Source organism: Vespula vulgaris, chromosome 12 (assembly GCF_905475345.1).
Source record: "Vespula vulgaris chromosome 12, iyVesVulg1.1, whole genome shotgun sequence".
Classification (NCBI taxonomy): Eukaryota; Metazoa; Arthropoda; class Insecta; order Hymenoptera; family Vespidae; genus Vespula; species Vespula vulgaris.
In genome coordinates this window covers 3285001-3298767 of record NC_066597.1, presented here as the reverse complement: position 1 = coordinate 3298767, position 13767 = coordinate 3285001, and the positions used below count along the sequence as shown (strand labels likewise).

The 13767-nt window shown below is 34.5% G+C and overlaps 2 protein-coding genes across 2 annotated transcripts in view; one reads left to right on the top strand and one right to left on the bottom strand.

Annotated features, from left to right (window-relative positions):
- Positions 1-125: 125 nt before the first annotated feature.
- The window catches only part of LOC127068199 (uncharacterized), a 20935-nt gene continuing 7293 nt past the window's right edge, over positions 126-13767 (bottom strand). Inside the window, exons 1-8 of the mRNA XM_051004014.1 lie at positions 12860-13767; positions 8730-9212; positions 6559-6819; positions 5638-6364; positions 4320-4512; positions 1620-1641; positions 912-1256; positions 126-581 (exon numbers count right to left, since the gene is read on the bottom strand). The exon at positions 12860-13767 is cut by the window's right edge and continues 7293 nt beyond it. Coding sequence (XP_050859971.1) covers positions 264-581; positions 912-1256; positions 1620-1641; positions 4320-4512; positions 5638-6364; positions 6559-6819; positions 8730-9212; positions 12860-12961 — 2451 coding nt within the window. The 5' untranslated portion in view covers positions 12962-13767 and the 3' untranslated portion in view covers positions 126-263. The remainder of the gene's footprint in view (positions 582-911; positions 1257-1619; positions 1642-4319; positions 4513-5637; positions 6365-6558; positions 6820-8729; positions 9213-12859) is intronic.
- Positions 11562-12349, top strand: LOC127068270 (cuticle protein 7-like). The gene is made up of 2 exons (XM_051004222.1): positions 11562-11615; positions 11804-12349. Exons 1-2 carry the CDS (start codon positions 11598-11600, stop codon positions 12314-12316), a joined length of 531 nt encoding a protein of 176 aa, XP_050860179.1. The 5' UTR covers positions 11562-11597; the 3' UTR covers positions 12317-12349.

Here is a 13767-nt window from a genome sequence, read left to right as displayed (position 1 = left end):
TTTGAAATAGACATTCTACAGGGTGTGTGAAAAGCTGTTGGATCGTCATATCCCACCCATTACTTCGTTATTTTATATCTAACAAAGAACAAAAGAAAAAAAAAAGAGAGAGAGAGAAAAAGAAAGATAGATAGACAGATAGATAAACAGATAGATAGATAGATAGATAGATAGATAGATAAATAGAAAGAGAGATAGATAGGACACATTTTAAATTTAACTATACACTAAAGACGTGTATACGCTCTCTATACGTTCGTCGTTTAATAATAATTATTTTCGTGACGAGATAGCATTGCAAGCGCGTGTGCTCGTGCTTTCATATGAGCAGCACGAGCTCTCGCAACTTCCGGAGTGTCGATGACACGTCCATCAGGTCCGATAGGTGCAGGTGGTCCTCGATATCCTACCGAGGATACAGTTGGATAATTAACTCGAACAGGTGCCAGGTATACCAGATTTCTACGGCCATCGTAAACGTCCAATCGGTACTGTGCCGTTGCTGCGGAAGCCGCAGCTGCGGCCAGTCTTGAAGTTGTTCGCGCATGTGTCGCTAAATGTGCAGCTTTCGCTTGAGCCACCTTTTTTTTTGTAATAAACAGAACAATTATTGAACGATTATTATCGTGAGACGATTATTTGTATATATTCTATATGAATAAGTTCATGATAAGTAAATGATTCGTACGATTCATTAGAATTCACATTTGACGATATGTAAGGTCGTAAAGTGGATCGTTCGTATTTTTTAAATCGATAGATCTAAGAAAATATTGATAATTATTTTAGGAGTTTTAGAAATGATGACCTTGATTGGATACTTGGACGTAATTTTATCAACACTTAAAAATTATTCCAAACAACGTGATACCGTTCTTTTTTTTCTTCTTCTTCTTTTTAATTTTGTTTACCTCAGGAGTGTCAATAACACGACCATCGGGTGAAAGCGGAGCGATCGAACGCGTTCTCGTGCTAGTTTTCATAGTCATCATCGGTGACATCATTGGCGACATAATCGGTGACATCGTCGGTCTCGTCATCCTCTCGGAATAATCGTTTCTTTCGATTTCTCTAATTCTCGATAAAGCTTCCACGTGTGCCGCCATGTGTGCGTTACGTGCTCGTAGAACTTCCGCGGTTTCTAACACCCTACCGTCTTTCGATAAGGGTGCCGGTGGTCCACGATATTCGTATAAGGGTGCCAATATGTACTTAGCCTCGGTGCTCGCCATTACGAGGAGCATAGACAGTACTATCTGGAACAAAAGTCACCCGATCATTCCTAATTATGATTGCGTCGTTCTTGAATGCACTTCACTTTGATGTTTCTTTATGAACTTGTAGAAAACAAATTAAATAAATAAATAATAATATAACGAGGGGAAAAAAATAGAAGAAAAAAAGAAGAACAAAAAATAGAGCGGGATGGATAGATATAGAAAAGAAAAAAATAAATAAATAAAAAGAATACAGAGAAAAGATAGAAGGATAAGAAACTCCTTTAGAATTTTTTAATCCAAACGATCAAAACGTAGAAAAAAACTTTCTTCTCGACGTTATCTTCCCGTATATATTTCCCCTAGGATTCTCGAATTCACTTTTTATTTCGGATCACTTACAAGCAATCTCATCGTTGTGATGCTGAGACACACCACCGGCAACAAAACGGACGTCTTAGAAGGGAGTGCGCCAAGGCGATCGGTTGGTCACGCTTTTATAGGATCTTGCACCACCCTAAGAACATTCCCGTGGTATCTGTTAGCGCTTAGGAAGAATAGAGAAGGTTTCAATTAATGATCATGTCGATATTAGTTTATACTATTTGATTGTTACCGATCTATGCGATCATTCTAGATATTTTTTTTTTTTCGTTACGCTCGAAAAATAATAATTATACGAAAAAGAAATTTTTGTTTTAAGCATATTGTACAACGAGAGATTTTAATTCGTAAAGATAAGTAAATGTTTCATCATTTTTTATTTAGTATTTTATTAGGAGCGTATACTTACAGAAAAAAGAACGTCTCGTCTATTTCTATTTCTCGCTACGTTGGTCTATGAGATATAAAATAAAAAAAAAAAAGAAAAGAAAAGAGAAGAAAGAAAGAATAAAAAATCCTTTAACATTATCATTTTCATCGTTTGCGGTGCAACGTAGGACATTTGCAACAATGATCCTTGTAAAAACACCCGAGAGATTCGATTCCAACTCGTTAACTGATAGTAATCCTATGGAAAAATATCATCGTAGAAAGTCTCAGGCGACTTTGTTTACAATCTTAAATTTACTTCATTCTTTTTTTATTACATTCGAAATAAGTAAAATAACTCCGAGGAAAATCATTGTTTCAGATTTTTCGTCGATCGTTATTGAAGTTAATTCGTTTCAATATCTTCAATTATTTCAATTAATTAAAAATCACGATTATGATCGATGAAAAAATTGATATGATCAAGAATAAATTAATATCAATATTTTCGATAATCTCTCTCACTTTCTTTTTCAATTAATTAATTTAAATCATACACACACACATATATATATACAATATTAATTTTATAATTTTTTTATATTATTCAATATCATGAAAAAATCAAGTGACATTAATTAATTATACAAAGTATTTTTTAATTTGATCGATAAACTCGATCACGTATTTTATCTTTAATTAGCATTTGTTTTTTGAATCAAAATGAGATGTGTTTTTTTTTAGTCATCAACATAGAGATTTTTCTTTTCTTCCTTCATCTCCTCCTCCTTTTCTTCTTCTTCTTCTTCTTCTTCTTCTTCCCACACGCAATGATCCAACTTTATCGCACGATGTAAACCGCAAAGTAGCGGTGCAATCAATCGTGCCCCGTTGTAACGAAACTTTTCTTTGTGGTTTATCGAACATGGCCGATTCACGGACGACTAGCTTGGATCATAGATCCACCTTAGGTCCTTTCAAGGTGGTCCTCTTTCTACCGCAATTTGTCGATCTCATATAAATCGCAACTCGCTGAGTAGGAGCCTCTGACAGATAGGAATTGAAGGAAGCCCTGTAACTTTCGAACTCACGTGCTAAGTTATTTTAGACTGTTCTAAAGAATGCATAAAATAGAGGGATATATAAATATTATGACAATGCGATAAAACGAAATTGACAGCTTACTTACTTAAATGAAAGATAGATAGACAGATAGATAGATAAGTAAATGGAAGTTATTGCGCAAAGTTTATTTAGAGTTTATCTATTAAAGTGATCAAGATTCCGAACAACTCGTCAGTCAATTCGAGCTGATTTAACTGATATTTGGTTCAATCGGCCGTGTAAATATTTCGAATAGATCGAATGTCCGTGCTAGGAAATAATTCATTTTGACGTATCAGATGTCAGATATTTATTTCTTAATTGTCAATTAGTATAAACGTAGGTGTAAATTCGAATATATATACATATATATTGGTTTTGTCATTTTTAATTATTACATTTTTAATAAATCTTTGTTATTTTATAAATGATATATATCTTATATTTTATAATAATAATAAAAGGTAGAAATGATAGATCATCTCCGTGTTTATGATCGAATTCTTAAAAATTGCATCAGATTCAAGGTCGTTTCTTCGAATATGAAATTTCGTAGACATTAAAAAGGAAAGAGTCACGTAGGCGGCCCTGGAATAACGTTCCTATTAACTAGATCGCAAAAACGTTTTTTACGAACGCCATAGTATTGAATTCGCTACGATCCACGAGCGAATCGAATGTAGGTTGACCTGTGGTTTACGTGTAAAACTTAAATAAGAAAAATGTCGATTTTTTAATATCTTACGTCGGTCAAATACACACTCACACGCGTACACACACACGTGTATGTATGTGAATTTTAACGTAGAGGACGTATGATCTATTCGTTGTACTTCATTTCGATCATTCGATTTTCAATCTTATTTAACAAATAGAGAAATAATAGGAGAGAGAGAGAGAGAGAGAGAGAGAGAGAGAGAGAGAGAGAGAGAGAGAGAGAGAGAGAGAATGGATTAATTTTTTTTGTAAAAGTCTTCCAACAGTCTTTATTTTATCACATTTCAAAAAGAGTATCGGTAGAATACAAAAAAAAAAGGAAAAAGAAGAACAAAGGAAATAAAAAAGAAAAGAGAGGAACAAATAAATTTGTGATCGTTTAAAAGCGAGATTTTGAATGCCCGAAGAATAGAATCATTTTTTTTTCTCTCTCTCTTTTTTTTTTTTCTTTTTTTTTATCATCTAAATTATTTAGATATGTATTATGTACAAATTTAGCATTCGATATTTGAAATCGTGCAGGATCAATAAGATCCTGACACGTACTGCGGCGACTGATAGTTATGAGATTGATATCCTTGCCCAGGTTGGAAGGATTTAGAAAAAGGTCCTTGCTGTGGCGCGAAGGATTGTGTTGATCCACTTGGATAAGAAGGACCGAATTGCGAACCCGCCGAGTTGTAATTTATTGGAGATGGCCCAGCCTGAGCTTCGGGATAAACTGTAAAAAAAAAAAGAAGGAACATAAAAAAATAACATTGATTTAATCAGCAATAAAAATTCGTAATATTTTATATCCGAATAAACAACATTATCGAGTTTTGTTATTTTATAATTAAAAATTCAGACATTATTTATTGGTCAAATTAATGAATCAAATTATTGGCCGATTGAACGGATTAAAGGATTTATGATTTTCTCTTCGTCTCGCGTCTAATGAAATAAAAGGAAACAAAAAATGTGATCTGGTTGATAGATGACGTCACTGGTTAGAAACGCTAACAAGTATTTATTTAATTGCGGTGTTCGATGATCTAACGGTACTGTCAAAGCGTCTGACCTTTATTACAATTAACTACTGAATCGCGAGCCTCATATCGATCTTTCTTTTCCTTCTTTCTTGTATATATATATATATATATATATATATATCATTAAATCGCCTAGGACACCTGATCGATCTTTGAAAATTAATCATTTCTGGAAATTGAGAATTTTCATTTTAATCATAAGTATAACTTTGTCATATCTCGAAATATTCAATGAGTTTGTTCACTTTTATCGTCCTACAATTGATCTACTTTTAAAAATAGAATTGTTCGTTTAATTATTTATTGTAATAATTAATCAACAGGTCGTTCGTGCTCTTCGAATTTGATCGATTTGGAACTTGGCATAAAAAAAGAAAGAAAAAGAAAGAGAAAGAGAAAGAGAGAGAGAGAGAGAGAGAGAGAGAGAGAGAGAGATTACTCGTTAAGAGCCGAACAATAAGAGATTATCTCGAGCAAAGAACTAGTTGGTTCTCTTGACTTATGAATCATTTTTGAACACGATCGATCCTAAAGAAAGTGAAAACTTTGTCATTTATCAAAACTTGTGATCCGTGAACTTATTAGTCATTACAAAAATTTCCGGTTTCTCTTCTTTCCAAATTCTGAACAAAAAAATTTCTTTCATATTTTTCCTGAATTATTAAATTTTTTTCTACGTGATATAGTACTTTGTTTAATAAGAATGAAAATGTTTAGGATCGGTGATATAAGTATATATACACATACACAGACATATATATATATATATATATATATGAGTAAGTCGCGTGGGTTGGTACGAGTGCGAGACTCACCTTGACCTTGAGATCCAGGAAACTCCCTAGCAGCGGTGGCACTGTACTTGTAGGCCCTGGCCTCGGCATCGGCTAGTTCGGCGAGTCTGGCTGCTTTGAGGGCAGCGACCTCGGGTGTGTCCAAAACGGTGCCGTCCTCGGCAAGAGGAGCAGGAATGAAAGTGGCTTTTGCGGGTGGAGCAAAGTTATTAGTCTTCTGATTAATGAAATTCGGTCGGTTTGGTTGTTCGTATTGCGTGGTTTGTTGATAAGTATGAGGATTAACGGAATGTACAGGAGGATGATTATATTGAGATTGTAAAGATGGTAACGGATTGTTTTGATAACCAAGGGATTGTTGATAAGGCGTTTGAGGTTGTTGATAAGCTGGTTGATAAGTTTGTTGTCTGTATAAGGGTGCACCGGTTTGTTGAACGTTCGAGGGATAACTGTTATATGATTGCGATAAGGTTGTTCTAGGATTTGAAGGATCGTCGAAGGTTGCCTTTTGATTCTTGCTCTCTTCGACGGCTCTTGCAGCCGCTTTAGCAAATTCGGCAAAGTGTGCAGCCTTAGCTTGAGCTACCTCGGGCGTATCGATAACGTTACCATCTTGTCCGACCGGTGCAGGTGGTGCAAATCTTGTCGCAGATCGTTGGGTTTCTAATCGTGGCTCGCCATAAGACGACGGTGGCCCAGCGATGTAACCAGCCCTGGTGTTCGCGATCAGAACGATCAGTAGGAGTATCTGAAACGAAGTATCTATCAAGTATGTAACTCGAGTAGTAGTGATTTTGAGGTGGCAGCATCGAATGGCTTTCTCGTGAGCGTAACGACCCGAATCTATATATCGATTTAACCTTTCACTTTCCTTTGTTCCTGGGTAGACGGCCATGAGTCGGCAAACGATAGGTCGCTTCTCAAGGCATCGAGGATACTCACCGAGACTTGCATGACGACTTGTTGGGTGGGGACTGAGTACAGGGTTCTTCCTTTTCCCTTTTCCTTAGTTCCTTTCTTCTTTTTCTTCTTCTTCAACTTCTCCAAAGCGCTGCTGGTTGACCAGTACTCGCTTGTTACTCTACTACTACTGTTTCTGTTGCTACTACTACTGCTGCTGCTGCTGCTGCTGCTGCTGCTGCTGCCGTTGCTGCTGCTGTTGTTACTCCTCCTCCTATCACATATACACCTCCTTCGTTCCTTGGTTCACCGTTTTGTGTTCCTGGAGAACGGTCGGACGGTATCATTTATAGCTCGAGATCAACCGCCCCCTCTCGGACAAAAGTAATCTACCTGGAGGGAGTCAAAGGTGATCGGGCTAACCCACCGCTCCTTCCAGGGAACTTCGAATCAGCCGTGAGATGGAAAAAGGGATAGTATTATTACTTGCTTCCTCGATGCACCACCTTTTGCTAACTGCCCTTGGCATTTAAATGGAGTTCTTGATCTTTCATCGGAAATTTGATATTTCATTTTATTATCGTACGGAGTAAAACCCTTTTGTTGTTACTTGATTAATGTATTTTCTTTTTGTTACTCGATAGATATTAATGACGAGACTGCAAATATGATATACAACGTAACGTTATCGCGATCACGATTATTTCCTTTCTTCGAATCAATCCGTTGTTTTTTCTTTGCTTTTTCTTTTGGTTTCTTTTTTGTTATTATTACTATTATCATTAGTACCAAAATGATATTATCCAATCAGTGATCAGATCGATTTTCATTACGTACGACACGTCGATTACTTTTTTGTTATTTTTCTTTATTCGAGCTACGTAGCCAGATCGAACTTACGAACGAATACTTAACATTCGATCAATCGAGAAGAATAGAAATTTTGAAAATAATATTTAAATCGTGACCGACCGCGCCCCCTGTCATTGGTCCAGCCATTAGGAACGGTCATTAATTTATTAGCACGACAAGCGTGGATCGTTGCCGCCGTTGTATGTCGGTTCGATCGAAATGATCTATCAATGATAATTGCTTTCCCTTACACTGGGTATTGTAAGTTGGCTCAACCTGTCGACAAATGGTTCTTGACACTGTGAAAAGCCATGGCTACCGTGCCCCTATATCCAATGGCCCGTGACATAGAGCAAATCAAATCGTGTAAGAAATAAAAGAACGGGAAAGTACTTACTTGTTCGCTCGCTCGCTCGCTCGCTTACTTGCTCGCTTGCTCGCTTGCTTGCTTGCTTACTTACGTTATGACTACGTCACGGAAGATTTTCATTGTCCTATTTAGTCGATCATCGTAGACTTGTATAATCTAAGCTTAGCTATGTCAATGAGTTATGTCATATCTCGAACGAATCGTCGTTCTTTCTCTCTCTTTTTCCATTTCTTTTTTCTTCTTTTTCTTTTTTTTCTATGATCTTATGTCACGTACCGATCGATCGATCGAATTTTTACTAGACGTTGCGAAACGTGTAGATCATATTTTCGTATTGCTGCGATCCATGAAACTGTAGCAACTGGCCCAACTTACAGTTTGACAGTATTTTTAGTCAAGGACGTAATACGCCTAACTCTGAAATAGATTTAAGAGAAAGATTCCTTTCTATATTGTTCTTCTTGTCGTTGTCTTTATTGAGCAATAACTATTGTAAAATCATTTTTGAGATAGATATCTAAAGTTAAGAGACGTTCGAAATGACAAACGGAACGATTGTTATCAAAGATTTAAAAAAATATAATACATTCGTACATTCGATTATTGAATGAACTAATACCGCTTGTCGTTTGATTAATTTTAAAGAAAAAAAAAAAAGGAAAAAGAAAAGAAACTATTTCACTATTACTCAATGCAAGAATATAAATTTGAAAGTACATCGTAAGGAGACAAACATAATCGGATATAATAATAAACTAATATTAGAAACATAGTAGATCATTCTCAAACCATCTTAACATGGATACATTAGGACAAAGATATAAAAGAAAAAAGATTTCACAAGAACGCAATCTTATGAGTGACAAATTTATAGAGAATTCTCATTTATTTACATTAATATGGTGGACAACAGTAGTGCAAGAAAATCGCGGTCGGACATAAAATCGGCACACGCACATATATATATAAAAAAAAACAGATTTGTTCAGTGATATTTCGCATATAGAAGAGGTGAGGACACGACTAATGGAAGATCAGCAGAAGCCGCTTTGACAGCCTCTTGTGCCAATCCCAGCCTTTCGTTGACATGTGCAGCAGCATGTTCGGCCTTGGCAACGGCAACTTCCGGTGTATCAACGACGCGACCATCGACACCGATCGGTGCACCTGGTGATAGTTTAGTTGCCGTTAATGATAAGGCCGGAGCAAGAAGTGGTGCGGCAAGAGGAACACCGTAAGTTGCTGGTAGAAGAACTTCGGTGGATTTAACAGCTTCGTTGGCAAGATTGATCCTTTCGTTGACATGAGCCGCCGCGTGTTCAGCTTTCGCTAGAGATACTTCAGGAGTGTCAACGACACGGCCGTCTAATCCGATTGGTGCTCCGGGTAATAATCTTGCGTAAGCAAGGGCTGCTGGATTTAATAAAACTCCAGGATGACCAACGGCAACAGCCAATATGGCGGACAAAGCGATCTAAAATGAAATTGTCATTGGACAATTATCACATTGCAACAAAGAGGAATTGGACGAATTGGACTAATTGAAAAAAAGAAAAGAAAAAAAACAGAGCAAGAAACAAAGAACAACATCGTTCTCTTTTTTAATGTTAATTATTTCATAACGTTTAATACTTTTTCTTCGTTCATTGTTAATAATACTCACGAGACATTTCATGATGAAACTGGGGTATAATAATTGGGGTATAACAACTGGGTTCCTTAGCGCTGCCGAAGAGAACAGTACTCGCCAAAGTACCTACGTATTGTGTTGTCCATCTACCTTCGCTACACGGTTTTATATACTCCATTTGGGAAAAAGTCTCCCGCAAGGTATGCTAACCAGAAACAGGGGTACACGTTTACACTATTGTGGAGGGAACGTTATGCAGGAAACGCATGCCCTGCCCAATAAAACTCGATACGTCTGACATTGACATTTCTCCTCGTTTCTCGTCTACTACACCTAAGAACGAATTTGATCGCTTTTTTCTCTGTTTTTTTTTTCTTTATTATTATCATCATCATTATTATTATTATTAGTCTTAATCCGTCTTTATGTCGTCGAAATTCTCCACGCATTCCAATCGAAAAAAAACAGAAAGGAATCAAAGTTGTTTTGTTAGCGATCGAAATTTCGAGGTTACCCGTTACATTTTTTTTTCTTTCTTCCTTTTTTGCCTTTTCTTCTTTTTCTTTATTCGACACCGAATTACATCATTCGATTCGGAACGATCGAAAAGATCCTCGTTTTTATCTCAAAACAATCGCGTAATTCGATCAATATTTTTGTTCTCTCTCTTATCGAGAATGAATTTTCTCGTTAGTACGATATAACGTCGTTTCTGTAATTTATTTAAATTAGAACAGGTACAATTGGATTTCTACTTTCGTTCGCATCGTTTACGTTTCTAAATCGCGTTTCGGATCTGTGAGAAAGATTATTCCAGTGTTTGTTAACTTCACTTTGCGAGAGAGTATTTAAGAAAAAGAAAGAGAAAAATTCTTTTTCTGCGATAAAGATTATACTACTATAAAAAAAATATATTTATATTTATTTGTTATTTAACTTTATAGTTCGGTAAAAGCGTTGAAAGCTTTTTCGAGAATAATTTTAATTTTTTAAATAAACTTGCATTTACGATTTGAAATAAGAGAAGATTATATTGAAATTTTATAAATGAAAAACTAATTATTTGGAAGATTGATATCCTACTGTTTCTTGTTAGAACCTTGACGTTCATGGTCGTCTCATCCAATAACAGTAGAAATGAAAACGGGATCGTGTATCTTCTCCGGCCTTGAGAGAAAACTTCAGCTAAGAATTTTTCCTTAACATTCATCCGCAACACCAGTTGTATCATGCTCGTTTTACAAGAAGCTTACCTTGCCTAGGAGATATGGAAAAAGATTGCATAGTGACTGATGCAACATCATAACCAACTTAGATCTTTCGTTGATTTTTTTTTTATGAAAATTGATCGATCTACGAAAGGATTAAAATAGTCTAAGAAACATTTGGATTTTTAAGAACAAAATTTTCTTTTCGATCGACGTCTTTTATTTACTATAATTTCATGAAACGATATAATCGAATAGAAATCGATCGATCTACGAAAGAATCAAAGAATATAACGAACGTATGAAATTTTAAGAATGTATTTTCTCCTTCAATATCTCTTATTTATAAAAATTTTATAAGGCAACGTAATCGAATAAAAATTTATGGACCTACGAAAGAATTATAAAGCATAATAAATGTATGGATTCTGAAGAAATTTTCTTTTTCTTTTTTTTTTTTTTGATTAATATCTTTCATTTAATTTAATTTCATACAACATCGTAATTAAAAAAAAAAGTAATTAAAAAAAAAATGTATAAGATGATGCAAATATTGAGATTGATTTATCGAGTAACCACCTTGAAGACCGACGTATTAGGGCAAAGCAAGATGTTACCTCGCGTTGAGTATGGGGAAAAATAAAAAAAAAAGCTTAGTGTTTTAAACTTCGAAGCCGGATTTCAAAGTGAAAAGAAAGGAAGAAAGAAAAAGTGAGTACTTGTTATTGTTCGAGTCCTTGGCATCGGACTCCACGACCAGTTTCTCTGCTCTTCTTCTCTCCTATGTGTTTTATATTCTTCCATTTTTTTTCTTTTGATATTATTTCGCATCGTATATAAGAATTTTATACGTGAGAAAGGATGGAAAAGCAATACCAAAAGGAAATCGTGAATATTTGTGACAGGGTGTGGTTTCGTTATTAGCTTCTGGCTGCATATATAAATTCTTTCGTGAGTTGCACGATTCGGTTAATATCGTCTTTGACGTTCAAACTCGTTGTACGTATACGATCGAATCAGGATGATGAAAGGGATATTAGTAAGTTTACACATTTTTTTTTTTTTTTAAGATTCTCTAATCCTAATATATATATATGTTGTGTGTCTATATATATTTATTTTATATATATTTTTCTTTAATATATATATTTATATATATGCATATATATTTTTTATATATATTTTCTTCTAATATATAAATATGTATATATATATATTTTTTTTTAGTTATCCGGTTTATTGTGTTGCCTGATTTTAAAAAGTTCTGGTCAGCCAGTAATGAACGTACTTCTTGGCTATCAGGATAGTCTAGGTCAGTATAGCTTTGGCTATAGTACACTTCATTCAGCTAGATCAGAGATCAAAACTGTAAACGGTGTAATACGTGGTGCATACAGCTACGTCGATGACAATGGCGTAATACAAACTACCGAGTACGTTGCTGACGATGATGGTTTTCATGTAATATCTACGAATCTTCCACAGTCACCACTTCCGGTTGAAGATACCGCTGAAGTATTAGCTGCTCGTAAAGCTCATTTGGAAGCTTTTCTAATCGCCGTAAAAATGACTAAAGATACTGAAAACAAGAAGGTTACAAACCTATCGAAAAAGATCGTTGAGCAAATTTTACAAATCGACAATGAGAAAATCGACGATGATAAAATCTTGAGGACACATTACGATCAGGTTTTTTCTTTATACTTTTCTTCACATTATCGACCTTACAAGATCGATTAAATATTATTTCCCGACAAATTTCATGCGGAGATGAAATTTATCACATAGAACGTAACATTACGAAACAATTTTCATAATTAATTCGATCTACTCTTAAAAATATTCAATTGTCTATTCTTAATGACACATTTTTTTCTTTTTACTTTCTCTTTTTTTTTCTTTTTTTTTTTTTTTCTATGTAAATTAGGAACCACAGGTTTCGTCGTCGATCAATAACAGTAGATCTATCGCGATAGATCAATTTCCTGTTCCTGCGTTTAAAATCTCTTATGGCGATCAAGTGCTTCTGCCAATGGGAAAAGATTTGTCCGACTTACAAGGTTATATCGTATTTATTTATATCTTTTTTTTTTTTTTCATGATCATAACACGCAATTTTTCTATTATCATAAATTCCTCTATAGAATAGATTTTATTAACATAAGAGATAATCAATCGGACCTTGATCGTTTCGTCCGAATTATCGAGTTCCGTCGAGGATTGATATCAAGGATAAAAGCTAAAAAAGAACTTAAGAAAAAGAAATAACTCAAACATACGTACCTTCACTTCGTCGTTCCACTTTCGGATGCTCGTTTCAAGATCATTCTGAATGAATTCCGGGTGCGATGATCGTTCAAGGTCATTCGATGCATAATTCTTCATTTAACGTTAGAACTCGCTTCTGTTCGGACACGTTCTTTTTACTTTTCTTTCCTTTTCTTTTTTTTTTTTTTTTTATAATCTAACAAACGCTCGAACTTATCACTCTTATTATTATTATTATTATTGTTATCATCACGGTAGAATTTTCATGAAGTCTATTTTTTTTTTTTTCAGCAGGTTCGTTATAAGAAAAAAAGAAAAAAAAAAAGATAAAGAAAACACATGGAGAAACGAATAATTCTAAAAAGAGTGATCACCGATACTACGAAGAAGAAAATTGTGAAGGACAACACTAAGAGGAGTATAAAAGAGATGTAGTTTCTCTTAATCGATCTATCAATGCATTTTCCAATGCAATTTTGATTTTGTTTATATATATATATATATACCTAATAATTATACTTATTCATTTATATATTACGTTACATACGATGTAACATAATCGGTAGGATACATTATACTATGATACTTTCTTCTTCGGTATTTACGTATGACACGCAATAATAATAATAATAATAATAAATAGAAAAAAAAAAGATTATATAATTAAACGAAAAAAATGATCTTTCTTTCCTAACAAACGAAGTTTGTTTCTCGTTTTATTCCTTTCATGAAATATTAATTAGTTTGTTTGATTTTTTATAAAAAGAAAAAAACAAAGGAAATAAAAGAGAAAAAAGTAAATGGAGCAAGGATCGAAAAGGTTATATAAGTTAGGTTCACGTATGAGAGAGATCACATTAACATACACTATTTTACGATTACTTAAAGTTAATTAGTCGAATTCAATTTATATATCACAATAA